Genomic DNA, 12,911 nt, shown 5'->3' with positions numbered 1-12,911 from the left:
TATGGAGGTAAGAAACAAATTGGCAAGTGTGTATTGCCACGCCTATCAGCCATAAGTGGCGATAAGAGCTCATCGACAGCCTTGAAAATTGCCATAAAAAGCCGCTGGAGCATCAACAGAGAAAGACAATCGACTTTGACGATGGCGTTTGGACGACAAACTGTGCTCTGCCTGATGATCCTGGCCTGCTGGCCAATCGGCAACCGAGCGGAGGAGTTCTCGCAGTGTGCGAATGCGGAACCTGACACCTTCGTGATGACCATTGACGACTGCGCCGCCTACATCTACTGCAACGGAGAGGACTCCTTCCGCGACAGTTGCCCGGAGGATACGTATTTTGACGACAAGACCCAGGAGTGCGTCTTTGACGACGCTGGAGTGTGTCTCAAGGGCTTGGAGACCGAAGAGGCGGAGGAGGTAGTTGAGCCAGAAGCAGAGGAGGTAGTCGTGCCTTCCTCTACTCCCGATCCCACGCTATCCCCAACAATCCCAGAAGTTGACACAACGGCTGCTGCTCCTCTCCCTTCCCGTCCAGCCGGAACTCGTCCCCACTGCGATTCCAACAGGGATTCCGTCCACCCCCATCCCCAGCGCTGCGAGTACTTCTACCGGTGCGTGGGCGGCTACCTGACCATAGTGCGGTGTCCCTACGACTACGGCTGGGACTCCCCCACGGAGCAGTGCCGGCCAAAGGCACAAGCCAATTGCTTTAGTTTGTAGGTCTTGAATTTAGAGATGCATATGCCAGTGCATATGTATGTAGTATGTATGTATGGGATTGACCCGGGTGGGGATCTCTGGGCTGTGGTATTCGCAGCCTCCAAGCAGCGGCACTGCTAACCCAAATAGAGGCGCACACAAATGACAATAATAAATAAGTATTTGTGGCATTTTAATGAATTGAAAAGTGCATAATGAAGGTGCTGGGTGCTGGGTGCCCGAATGGACCCCGGCTGCCCCTCGGCGGCAGGTTCCGTTTCCATCTGGCGGTTCCATTTGTATTTGTCAGGCATAATTCAAATCCAAGGCGCAGGTATGAATTTATTTTCGGCACACACTTTCGAGTGGCGGCGGCGGCGGCGGCGGCGGCGGCGGAGGTGACTGTCGCCTCTTCCACATTTTATTGCAAATTAATAATGCACACCAGGCACACACAGAGCAACGAATGCGGTGTTGGCCATGTCAATTGTGTCTCGGGCAGTTCCTGATGCCCTGCTGATGAGTTGCCACCAACAAATGTTTTGATTAACTGGCTGCGGGGCGGCCAATTAATTCGGCCGAAAGTCGGGACGCGAAGTACAAAACTGGCGAGATTGCTCTTCTCGTGGCTGCCTGCTCATTAATTAAAGAACATGGAATTGGGCGACAAATGTCGGCGAGAAGCTGCGAGAGCCAAATTCAAATTCGAATCGGCTAAACAAATGCCAGCATACAGCAATACCACCAGCAACAGCAGCCAGAAACAGCAATAGCAACAACAGGAGGAGCATGAGATAGAGGAAAATTGTCAAGAGATGGACATTCGAAAAATAGAAAATCTCCAACTAAACCGAAAGAATTGAAACATTTTCGGATTTTTTCATTTCAGATGCGAGCAGCAAACGGTTAACAAAGGTGCGCGCTCGACCCGCCGCCGAGATCTAGAACTCTTGAAATCTTGAAGCGGAAAATTCGTAACGGGCGCGTTCACATTTCACCAGGGGGATCGTCACTAACACAGTACATACACACATGTGACCAGAAAACAAAATCAAGTAGCAAAAAAAAACAAGAATGTGAAGGATGCTTTGAGAGAGACCCGAGTGAAAACAGAGCTAAGTGAATTCGGTTTCAAGTAAATTGTATAATGTCGACCGAGAAGTGTGCGCAGGAGTCCTACCGCCGAAGCCATCGCCAAATCCGTGGCCGAAATAGCCGCGCCTCATAAAAGCACTACATAAAACATAAGTTGGAGGAACGACAGTTTGATGGCCGGCACGGGTATTCTATTAATATTGAAGAAGCGGATAAACATCCTCGGTCGTAAGGGTTAGCCTCTAGCCTCTATAATTAGACTCCCTGGGACGGTGCTGGGCCACTGGATTATGCGTGAATCACTGCGACATATACGTACTGGTCAGGCGGATGAAATTCAAATTCAAATTCAAATTCAAATTCTAATTCAAATTCAACAACAAACGGTGACAATTTATGGCGGCAGCAGTTCATGGAAGAGATGAAAGTTGAACAACAAGAAGATCAGCGAAGAAGGCTTAGGAATCTAATATTTTGGCCGAGGCCCGTGGAGGGGCAGTTTATGGCCGTCCAAAGAGGCGTATGAGTGATTATGTGTGGAATATTACGCATCAAATGAGTAGTGGCCACGAAAGCGGTTGCAAAGTGCGATGGAATGGATTGTTGGGTCGACAAGAGCCAGGCACTTGGACAACAAATCAAAATAGACAGCCTGGCGAGAGCGTTTAGCACAGATCTTTATTTTTTGGATGGCTATTTAAAACGCGGCAGCAACAGCAACAGCAACTACAACAACAGCAACTGCTACATATGCAAGAAGAAGAAGAAAGGCTGAAAAACTAATTTCGGAAAATCAAGTAAAAACTAAACAAAATACCAAAGAGTTACGGAAAAGAAGGCTGCCTGCCTGCCTGCCTGCCTGACTGTCACGACACTTTCTTGTGTGAACGAGCGCCAAAAAGGCCGCGCCGCCGCCGCAGCCACCCCCTCCCCGGCCCTCTGTCCTCCATCCCCATGTGTCCATCCCATCCAATACCCAGCATCCATTGTACCCCATCAGCCGACCTCCACCATCCCATCCCATCCATCGTCTCTCAATAGAGAAATGCTTAGATGCGATTTCTGCCGCAGCGCATGCATAATGGAATGAAGAAAATTCCGTCCGTCTCAAGCGGCAGTGGCAGTGGCAGCGGTAGCGGCAGCGGCAGCACCAGCGGCAGCACAGGCAATACAAACAACAATCACACGCTGGGCTAGCCTGGCTGCTAGGTGCCTTGGGCATCAGACAAAAACACGGAGACGGACACGGACACGGACACGGACACCAATACGGTCACAATTGCGGACACGGACACGGACTCGGACTCGGACTTGTCACATTGCTGTTTGTGGTTTGCATTCGGTTGCCTTGGCTGGGTTCGCTTGTAGTTGGGGGGCCTCCAATGGGCGGCAGTGCAGCATAGACTGAGCAAGCTCTGCAGCGACTCTTGGTCTGGCGTCTTAAAAATAGCCCTCGGACAAAAGTGTGATGATTGTGGCCACCGCCTCCCGGCCGCGCTCTATAAAGATGCGAACAATGGAAAGTGCCAAATTTATAGTGCACCCAGAAACCCACAGCAGCCAAGGAGAACTTATTTTATTTAAATGAATTTAATTTAATTGCCAGCAAGAGCGCACACATCGCCCTGCTCTGGCCGCCTGCACCCGCTCGGTGGTGTGCGTCTTGGCTGTAATCTAGATTCGTCTGGGATGTCCGAGCTGCCCGACCGCTGGGCGAATGTTGACTTGGCTAACGAATCGCTGACAGGCAGCTCTGTCCAAGGAATGCTCCCCGGCACCTAGCTGAGGACCCACCGGGGAAGGCCATCTGTCCCCTGGGAGAAGGGGCGGCCGCGGTCCACCCCGGCGTATGAGTAATTACTGCATAGAGGGCTGGCAATAATACGTATACGCCACGTTGGCCACAACCACAAATCAACCATTATAGTTTATCGAGGAGCTGAGGAGCGAAGCGGGACGAAAAGCGTGTTCGCGAGTGACAAAACACCCAACAAATAAACAAACCCAAGCGCAAACAAACAAATTATGATCAACCAAAACAAAACTGAGTGGGCTCTCGCGAAAGATTCTGTTTACCTCCCTGACATCCCCAAGACACAAATGAAAACATTGCCGCCGGTCCACTAATTGAACTTCCCGTCTTTTGCAGCTGGTCCATGCGATCCAACCCAGATGAATTATGGAACATGTAAATAGCACCAATACCAGACAGCCGCACCAGCCCCTGCAGCCAAGTCACACCAATCAGCTGAACCAGCTCAGTCAGTTCGAGCAGCTGCAGCACAATGAGAGCCAGCAGCAGTTCTGCCTCCGGTGGCACAATCATCAGGTGAGCACCCCCAGAGATAATCTGCCCCCGATCGGCGGTGTTGTCAGAGAGTCGATTTTTGTGGAGCTAACTGGGGATAGGGGCTAGGGGTAGAGGCTAGGGGCTTGGCCTCGTCATCGAACTGGACTGGTCACCGTTCACTGAAGCGAGCGAGCCACCGAAATGTCGCCCGTCTATATATAGGATTCATCTATCCAAACACATCCAGGCGTACGTTCTACGAACAGATTCACACATAGTTTTCCGCACTTTCATATAGTGACACTTTTCGCTTCGATGTTTACTACGGAGGCTGCCCAAAGGGTGGGGCAGTGGCGGCTGGGGAAGGGGCTGTCCAAAATAGCAAAATTTCGGTGGACACCTAGGTTCTCCCAGCGGCAGAGCCGGGGGTCTGTGGTAATAATTGAAAAAGTCATGCATTTGCCAAATCCAAAGAATTTCCACTGAGAGTAAGTACCAAAGTTGGCGAGCAGCTGCATCCAAGCACAGAGCGTCTCCCTTCCCGGGCAAGTGTATTTTTACGATTGGGTGACCCACTTAAAGCGCTTCTCTTCTCTCTTCCATCTGCGCCGTCGATCCCTTCCAGACCAGCCTGCTTAGCACCCTGCCGGTGTTGTTGGACCAGTCCCATCTCACGGACGTCACCATTTCTGCGGAGGGTCGCCAGCTTCGGGCTCACCGCGTCGTCCTGAGCGCCTGCAGCAGCTTCTTCATGGAGATCTTCCGGGCCCTAGAGGCGAGCAATCACCCAGTCATCATCATACCCGGAGCCAGTTTCGGGGCAATTGCCGCCCTGCTCACTTTCATGTACTCCGGAGAGGTGAACGTGTACGAGGAGCAGATTCCCACGCTGCTCAATCTGGCGGAGACTTTGGGCATCAAGGGCCTGGCCGATGTCCAGAATAACAATGTGAGTTTCAAGTATTCGCCGAAGGTACCGAAGGTATTAAAACCCAAATTCAGATCTAAGATCTCATACTGACCTTTTTTCCAAAATTTTTTTAACTTTTTGGTTTTCGTTCAAATTCTGCTGTTTATCTATGCAACTTATAGTAATTTGTCCAAAAACTTCGAAATCCAAACCAAGAAAATAGCAAAAACCAAGAAAGGATTATTTAATTTTTTTTTTATTTTTTTTTTAAATCTGTATAAATATAATTGAATATACATTCTTTGTTTCCAGTTAAAAAAAAAGGTATTTTGAGAAAAACCCTTTTAAAGGGTTTATCTTTCCTGCTAGTCCCAATATTATTTTAAACTCATTAAAAAAGCCTTTGCCAAATCGACCTAAAATTTTGAATTTTTCAAAAATATTTTTCAAATTTTGTTTTTTTTCAAAAATTTCATAATATTTCATTTATTTTCATATTTTATTTTACTAGAGTATTTTTCGGATAATCCATTGAAACAATTTTCATTTTTGAAAAAACTATGTTTTTATTACGTTCCTTAAAATAGAATAATTACCATTTCTTCATATTCTTATTCATTTAATATTTATCCTTCAAATTTCAATTTTGTTTTCATTAGCTGCCGAAGACATCGAGGACCGGAGCCACCTCCTACATGGAATCTTTGAACGAGAAATCTTCAGAGTTCGAGCGTCCCAGCACGCCCTCACCGGCGCCCACGCCCACACCCACCCCCTCGCACACCCCCACTCCGAGCATGGGCCTTCCCCTGCCGCATCTGCCGAGTCCAGCACTGAATACGCCCCTTCTGGCCAACAAATTGGGATCGGTGGGCGCGGCGGGCATGGGCAACACTCCCCTAGAGAACCTCTTTAAGTCGCTGCAGTTCTACCCCAGCCTGCTACCCCAGCCCCTCAACTTTTCCCAAACGGCGCTGAACAAGACCACGGAGCTGCTGGCCAAGTACCAGCAGCAGTACCAGCTTTACCAGAGCGGAATCCAGGATGACGACGTGGACGGCTTCGGAGCAAAGCGGCTTAAAGGCAGCAGTCCTCCCAAGGAGCTGCGCAGGATGGACAAGACCCCCGGTAAGGGCCCCAAGACCGCGGGCACCAACAGCAGCAGCAAGTCGCCATCCGACTGCGCCAATCCTCACCCTATAGTGGCCACCTCGCCGGTCACCCTGGCCCCACCGGCCATGGCACACTTCTCGCCTCAGCTACCGGTCGTGAAGTGCTCCTCCGCCAGCTACCCCACCCCCTTGACCACCGGCCACCTGTACAGCAGCAAGCCACCGCTCTACAGCGCCGCCGCCACCCCCACGCCAGCCCAGCAGGCGTCCCAGATGCACCATCCCCAAGGAGCACCACCCACGCCTTACATATCGCCGGAGGATCACGCCAAGCTGCAGCTCCACATCGAGCAGTACCAGCGGGAGGCGGCTGCCGCGGCAGCAGCGGCGGCCGCTGGCGGAATGGCGTTGGTCAGCGCCAAGTCAGAGCCGAACCTGCTCTCACTGAGCGCCGACCGCGACAAGCCGCTACCGCCCGCCGCCATCAAGCCGCCCTCCAACTCGAAGCTCTATGCCACGTGCTTCATCTGCCACAAGCAGCTGAGCAACCAATACAACCTTCGCGTCCACCTGGAGACCCATCAGAATGTACGGTGCGTATCTACTGCGACTGGCTAAGCAGGATTTTCAATATAGTCTAAGTTAGCCCAAATATCCTAAAGCAAGCAGCCTGTTTTAGGCATAAATGTCAAGAAGCCGAGCAAGACAGTTCCTATAAACAAGAAATGAAAGCATACTTTAATGGGAGCCTAGCTAATATACCCTTGCAGTTTAATGGCGGTTTCTATTAAAAGGTGTATATTGGATATAGGATATGATGGACCGATTAGAATTACTGATCCCCTTTCTATAGAATGTCCAAACCTTTCAAGCACAAAAATATCGACTCGGGTGGTGATCCTGATACTATATTTGAATACTTTATTGGTCGGGGTGTCTCACTCACAGCGTTGCACGGTTTTGACCAAAATTATAATACCCTTTGCAAGGCTACCCAAATTGGAATATTTTACGAGCTGAGGGCTATCTCACATAGCTATAATCCTAATAAAAAATATATATGATTAGACACAGTTTTATATTGAATGATTAACACGCATTTTTTGTTAAAAGTTTCAATAAAAGCATCTATCCAACTCTGTTGAATTTAAGTTCCCAAGATATGTAAGCATATCTGAAAAATCGGAATTGCCAAATTTAAAAATTTTATGTTTTTGATGGTAGTAGCTTGAGGAATTGTAATTAGTTTCATATTAATGTATTTGAAATTCTGACTAGGAATCCGTGTTTGAATATAAAAATCTAGATTAAAGGATTTTACATTTAAATTCGAGGGGTTTAATAGTTTTTAAAAGAATAGTAAGTTTATTTAAGACAAATTCGAGTGCAACGTGTAATAAATGAGGAAACTTAGGACTTTTTTGCTTTCGCCTACAGGTACGCATGCAACGTCTGCTCCCACGTGTCCCGCAGCAAGGACGCCCTACGGAAGCACGTCAGCTATCGACACCCGGGAGCGCCATCGCCATGCGAGAACGAGGCAAGGCGAAAGCGCGTCTCAAAGCCGGCAGGTGCAACGCCCACGGTTACGCCCCTGCAGATGCCCAGCCACACAATGACCAGCGGAGGGTCGGGCGGAGCAGGGGCGGGTGCGGCGAGTGCTGGTCAGGAGGGAGGCAATCCCTACCTCTTCCTGCCGAACCAGTTTCATATGGCTGCAGCCGCGGCTGCTGTGGCGGTGGCCGAATCCTCGCCAGCCTCAGGGGCGTCCCTGGACCTGGGCCATGAGGCGCCACTGGACATCAAGGTGGAGCGGGAGCCGCCTCCCGCCAGCAACGGAGCGGCGGCAGGCATTGAGACGCCGGCTGCGACTACCTAAGGGAAATATATTTAAATTTGAATTGTTCAATTCACCGCACTCACAAGCACACAGATACAAAGAACACGTCCGCCCACACACAAGCAACTGAATTGGCGTTGGGAGCACACTAGGCAGCTCCTCCTGCAATCCGACCCATTCGCAGACACGGATCTTCCGAAGCCTTGATCTTGATAACTAATGAAAACAGCTAGTCGTCAGGATTCCGATTTAAATTCTGCAGAATTAAATATTCTGCACGTGAAGGCTTCAGTTCCAGTACCAGGCTTCGGCCTCTTAGCAGAGCCCCCAGCCAGTGGCCCCCAGCACCAATGACAACCTCCTAGCCCCACCGAAACCAACGTCTTAGACCCGGCTGTGATAATTAGCGCAATTCGTTTCTCACCTTCTACACACACACACTCGTGCGAGCGCCTTCTAAGCTATCTTAATTTATGTATCTATTTCTAGCACAAATTTAAGTTCTTAACTCACAGAGCCGATGCTTGCCCAGAATGCGTTGGGCGCCCAAAGGACGACGGCCCAGCCGATCCGGGCACATTGGGCTCCTTGCTCCTTGGGCTGTAGCACCTCCGAGGCTCTCAATCTGCAAGCTGCAACTACCTTCCGCTTTATCACACGCATAAACCCACACATTCTAGTAAATTAAGCAACGTTTTTATAAATATTGTAATTATACACCAGAACACGCACACACTTGCACACAAAAAGACAGGGTGAAGACCTAAAAAGCCAAAACAACATTTTAAATGAAATAAATTGTTAAGAAGCCAGAACAGTGCTCTCCTATCGGGCGGCGGGAATGACAAAACAACAGGACATATGCCAAAACTAATATATTTCACTTCATAATACAATAATTTGCGTACGCGGACGTACCTTGCATGTGGTTGCGTTTTCGTCTTAGTTCTTAGCTCAAATAGTAGAAAATATATTTGCGAAAACGCAGTAGCAAATGATAGAGGGCTGAAGATATTGATATCCACTGCATGATGATTAGTAAACACTTTGGGCTTAAATGTAGAGACATGACATGACGGGCGGGACTAAAGACATAAATAGGTAATGTAAACTCTTGCACTTAAATGAATTGAAGCCAGGGGGCTGCTGGCTGCTCCCCTGGATAAGTATAAAATGGTTCTCTCGGCGCCGACTCTTAGATAGTTTCCACGTGCCACACCTTGGTGTTGCAGTCCTGGCCAGTTGAGATCACAGTGTTGTTGTCCAGCCAGACCAGTCGAGTGATCTGCGACTGCGGATGCGCATCTTAAATGTGCAAAAAGATAATATGATTAGTAAATTATTAAATCAATTCAGAGTCTTATAGATTCCCATCCTTATTTTGCATCTAAACATCAGTTTTGATTTTCTAGAAATTGTAGTCATGTAATAACACAATGGAAACAATGCCTGATGAAGTATTGAAACTTTGAAATAATTTCAAACAATAAACCTAGTCATCAGACGCTTAGTGACTAATATACTTATACAAGTTATGCGGAACTCCCAATTATATTCACAGCCCTACCATTTAACTCGATACTCTTACAGAAACAAAGGCGAAAACAAGCGTTTACTCACTCTTTATGATAGTATGCTTGGCCGGGTTGGCCACAGACCAAATGATGATTGAGGTGTCCAGCGATCCACTAGCCACCAGCAGCGAGTTTGGCGACCAGGCCACGGTGTTCACGCGAGCACTGTGGAAGCCCCACTCCTTGTTGTGGGCAGGCTGAAAGAGGACGACAAGCCATTAGATAACGAAAATGACTCTATCGATGATATCCTACCTTGTATTCCTCTACAGAGTAGAGCACGACCTTGCGATGGGCGTCACAAGCCACCAGATACTTTTGGTCTGGCGAGTAGGAAACATCAGTCACGGCCCCCAGGTGATCCAGCTCAACCTTGGGCTCCAGGACACCTGCCTTGAGCGAGTAGATATGCAGTTTTTGGTCATCGCCTCCGACGGCGACATCGTGGGTGTCAGCGTTGACAGCAATTGAGCTGGCTTCGTACTTGATTGGAAGCGAGAATATCTTTTTCTGATCCTGCACAAGGGTCACCTCCTTGATACAGGCTAGGGCGATTATGTTTTCGCTGCGCAAGATGGCCAGACCGCGCGGCTGACAGTTAAGCTTGACCACGTAGTCGGTGTAGACATTGCCCTCCACGCTGAATTGGCGCAGACTGTCGTCAATGCCACAGGTGTAGACGAAGTCGCCCCAAGCGGCTATTCCATTAATCTGGTTTCCATGTCCGGTGCCAGTGATACGATCGTTCGTACCGTTGCCCGAATTCCAGTTGGTCACCACACCGTCGTGGCTGCCTGTGTAGATAGTGCTCCGGTCGTCACTCAGGCCGAGCACAGTTATCGGTTTGTTATGGCCCTTCACCACGCGCAGAGGCTTGCTGGGGTCCGCAACGTTGAGGTAGGTTATCACACCCGACAGCGAAACAGTGATGAGGTTGTCTCCCTGCCACAGGCAGGACACTTGCTGATCGTCCACGGTGGCTCCCATTACGAACTCTGCAACAAGTTCACGCGATTCCACCTGCCACAAGCGACAGGTCTTATCGCCGGAGCAGGTCAGCAGCTGGGTACTGTCTGGCTTCCAGGCCAAGGCATAGACGCCGCCTTTATGAGCTGGCGACCCAAATTCGCCCACCAACTCGGAGCTCACTCCGTCATAGAGAAAGACCTTGCCATCGAATCCGGCCGAGGCGAAGAACTTGCCGTCTGGCGAGTATCGCACGGCCTGGACAAATCGCGAGTGCTCCTGCTTTGTCATCTTAAACTTGAATGGAGGTCCTTCGAACACGGCAGTCGTGTTGTCCTCGCTGCCTGCAAAGCGTAAATAAAAATAAGGATGAAACACCGCATGGTTGGCGAACGCAGCCCGTGGAATACTTACCAGTCACGATGCGGAATGGCCTGGCAGGCCGGAAGTCCGCAGAGTTGATCGACTTTGACTGTCCGCTGATCTCGCCCACGGAAGTACCAGTTTCGGACATGAAGACATGACCGAACCGCTCACGTCCCTCGCCCACGGCGACGATACGTTGGTTGTCCGGCGACCAACTGATGTCCTTGATGGGTCCTGCAATTGGCTGGAACTCATTCTTGAGCAGGTGCTCCTTGTTGACAGTGTCCCAGATACGAATCTTGCCCGAGGCGTCTGTGGATTGCAGAGAACCGGTGAATAAAATTCTGAATCAATCGAGCCAAAACCACAGATAAGATAAAAAAAAAACCTCCTAATATGGAAATCTTAATAGCAGGCACTGCTGTGACTCATGGTGGTCACGATTTGGCTCTGGTATGGCTTCTGCATGCTCCGCTGCGTGCCGAAGACGCGAAGTGTGAAATTGTAGTGCAAAACTTACCACCAGATGCAATGTAGAATCCGCTGGGCGAGTACTTGGCCACGTTCACTGCACATGAGTGTTCCGTGTAGACATCGGCGATGGCTGGGTTCTTTGGGGCGGAAAACAAGGGGGTTAGTCTAAAAGATACTCCTACAAGCTGGTTTGATTCCTGTGACAGCAGAAATTGTGCTCGAATCGCCCGGCGATCATCATCCATAAATGATGATGCGTGGGCAGCAAACAGGCACAAGAAATTTCTCAGACCGGCTATGTGTGTGTGGATGTTTGGCCGGTCGGCCTGTGGAATGGCTATTTAAAAATAAATATAGAACAGCTGCCAGCAGCCAGCAGCCAGAGGAAAAACAACACGTACACAAACACACACACACTCGGTCGGAAGGAAAAACACCAGAAACTGCAACTGTCCAAAAATAAAACGCCATTTGGAGCGGCCACAGATTATGGCAGGAGCTGCACAATATCAGCTTACCTCGATGTTCCGGATGATCACGGAGTTTCCATTCGTGTAGAGAAAGTTCTTGCCCTTGGGATCGGCGCCCAGCACAATGGGTTGGCCCCGTTGGGTGCGCGGCAGCGTTGCGTAGATATTTTCTGGAAAGGGAGCCGCCACATACGGCGATTAGACAAAGAGCCAACTGCAGATAACGCGAAGGAGTCGTGGAAGCAAAAAAATGGGTGCGGCATAGACCGTTCTTTTACGGGAGTGGGGCCCCTGCCCCCACCAACTGCCCCATCGAGCAATGGGTGCCCATTTATGGGCATAATCTCGGCGCTTCCGGCGGTGGTTTAAGCTTTTACCGTTTTCGCTTGTTGACTCATCCCCTTCTTTCTTTTCTTCTCTTTTCTCTTCAATGCAGTCTATAGGAGTCTATATACCATGCCGGCAACTATTCTTGCATGCCAACTCACTGTTTTCGTAGGCCGGGGGCTGAGGTTGCGCCATTGCTTGTGATCCGATCTTCTGCGCTGGAGATTTTTAAATGTTATTAATAAATGCGAATTTTCGCCGGGAAATGAAAACACCGAGTTCAAGGCGCAGTGCTGCCAGACAGTGCTGCCAACTCAGCTTTTCCTCCGTACAAGTTAGCTTTTTTAACCGTTAGAAATAGCTAAAGCTTGTTTGGCTATTTTATTTAGTGGCTACCTTATGCTTTCAAATGTGGAATTTAAGTACCAAAAATGTCGAATATTATGAAATTTTTTAAAAGTTAAGAAAATATTAAGCTACATTGCAGGCCATTTTTCTTTATCAGGACTAGTTTTATTTAGTTTTTTGTTTTCTGGGCTCAATTATAGCGAGGGTTGGCAGCACTGTTAATATAATTTAGTGTAGCCACACTTCTGTACCTTCAAATATGTACCTTGATAGTTTTGTACCTACGCACCATCATCCACACTTGGACTCGCCAGATCTCATCTATATTTCTTTTCCCTCAATTCCTTTGACATAAATTTCTTGCTCCCCTATATTGTAGTATATTGTATATATATTGTACATATATTTTTCTGCCATCAATCAGTTGAACTTTAAATAAA

General features: G+C 48.9%; 3 protein-coding genes across 7 annotated transcripts; 2 read left to right on the top strand and 1 right to left on the bottom strand.

The window, feature by feature from the left end:
• Window positions 1-103: 103 nt before the first annotated feature.
• On the top strand, window positions 104-896 carry LOC6493820. The gene has a single exon (XM_001958466.3). It carries the CDS (start codon window positions 142-144, stop codon window positions 718-720), a length of 579 nt encoding a protein of 192 aa, XP_001958502.1. The 5' UTR covers window positions 104-141; the 3' UTR covers window positions 721-896.
• A 592-nt stretch (window positions 897-1,488) lies between these two features.
• Window positions 1,489-8,845, top strand: LOC6493821 (protein bric-a-brac 1). 5 transcript variants are annotated; one of them, XM_032454700.2, is made up of 5 exons: window positions 1,489-1,719; window positions 3,944-4,123; window positions 4,710-5,033; window positions 5,654-6,699; window positions 7,544-8,845. In XM_032454700.2, exons 2-5 carry the CDS (start codon window positions 3,974-3,976, stop codon window positions 7,983-7,985), a joined length of 1,962 nt encoding a protein of 653 aa, XP_032310591.1. In that variant the 5' UTR covers window positions 1,489-1,719; window positions 3,944-3,973; the 3' UTR covers window positions 7,986-8,845. The 5 variants fall into 5 exon arrangements, with proteins under 5 accessions (XP_032310591.1, XP_014764547.1, XP_044570805.1 ...); XM_014909061.3 differs by having other exon boundaries at window positions 1,490-1,614; XM_044714870.1 differs by lacking the exon at window positions 1,489-1,719 and adding an exon at window positions 1,740-1,980.
• LOC6506123 (actin-interacting protein 1) lies at window positions 8,807-12,453 on the bottom strand. Its single transcript, XM_001958468.4, has 7 exons — window positions 12,285-12,453; window positions 11,845-11,966; window positions 11,373-11,463; window positions 10,901-11,164; window positions 9,776-10,830; window positions 9,567-9,717; window positions 8,807-9,251 (listed from the first exon to the last, which is right to left on the bottom strand). The coding sequence occupies exons 1-7, from the start codon at window positions 12,316-12,318 to the stop codon at window positions 9,142-9,144; spliced, it is 1,827 nt and encodes a 608-aa protein (XP_001958504.1). The 5' UTR covers window positions 12,319-12,453; the 3' UTR covers window positions 8,807-9,141.
• Window positions 12,454-12,911: the final 458 nt, after the last annotated feature.

This window comes from Drosophila ananassae, chromosome 2R (assembly GCF_017639315.1).
Source record: "Drosophila ananassae strain 14024-0371.13 chromosome 2R, ASM1763931v2, whole genome shotgun sequence".
Lineage (NCBI taxonomy): Eukaryota > Metazoa > Arthropoda > Insecta > Diptera > Drosophilidae > Drosophila > Drosophila ananassae.
This window is presented reverse-complemented; position numbering and strand designations above follow the sequence as displayed.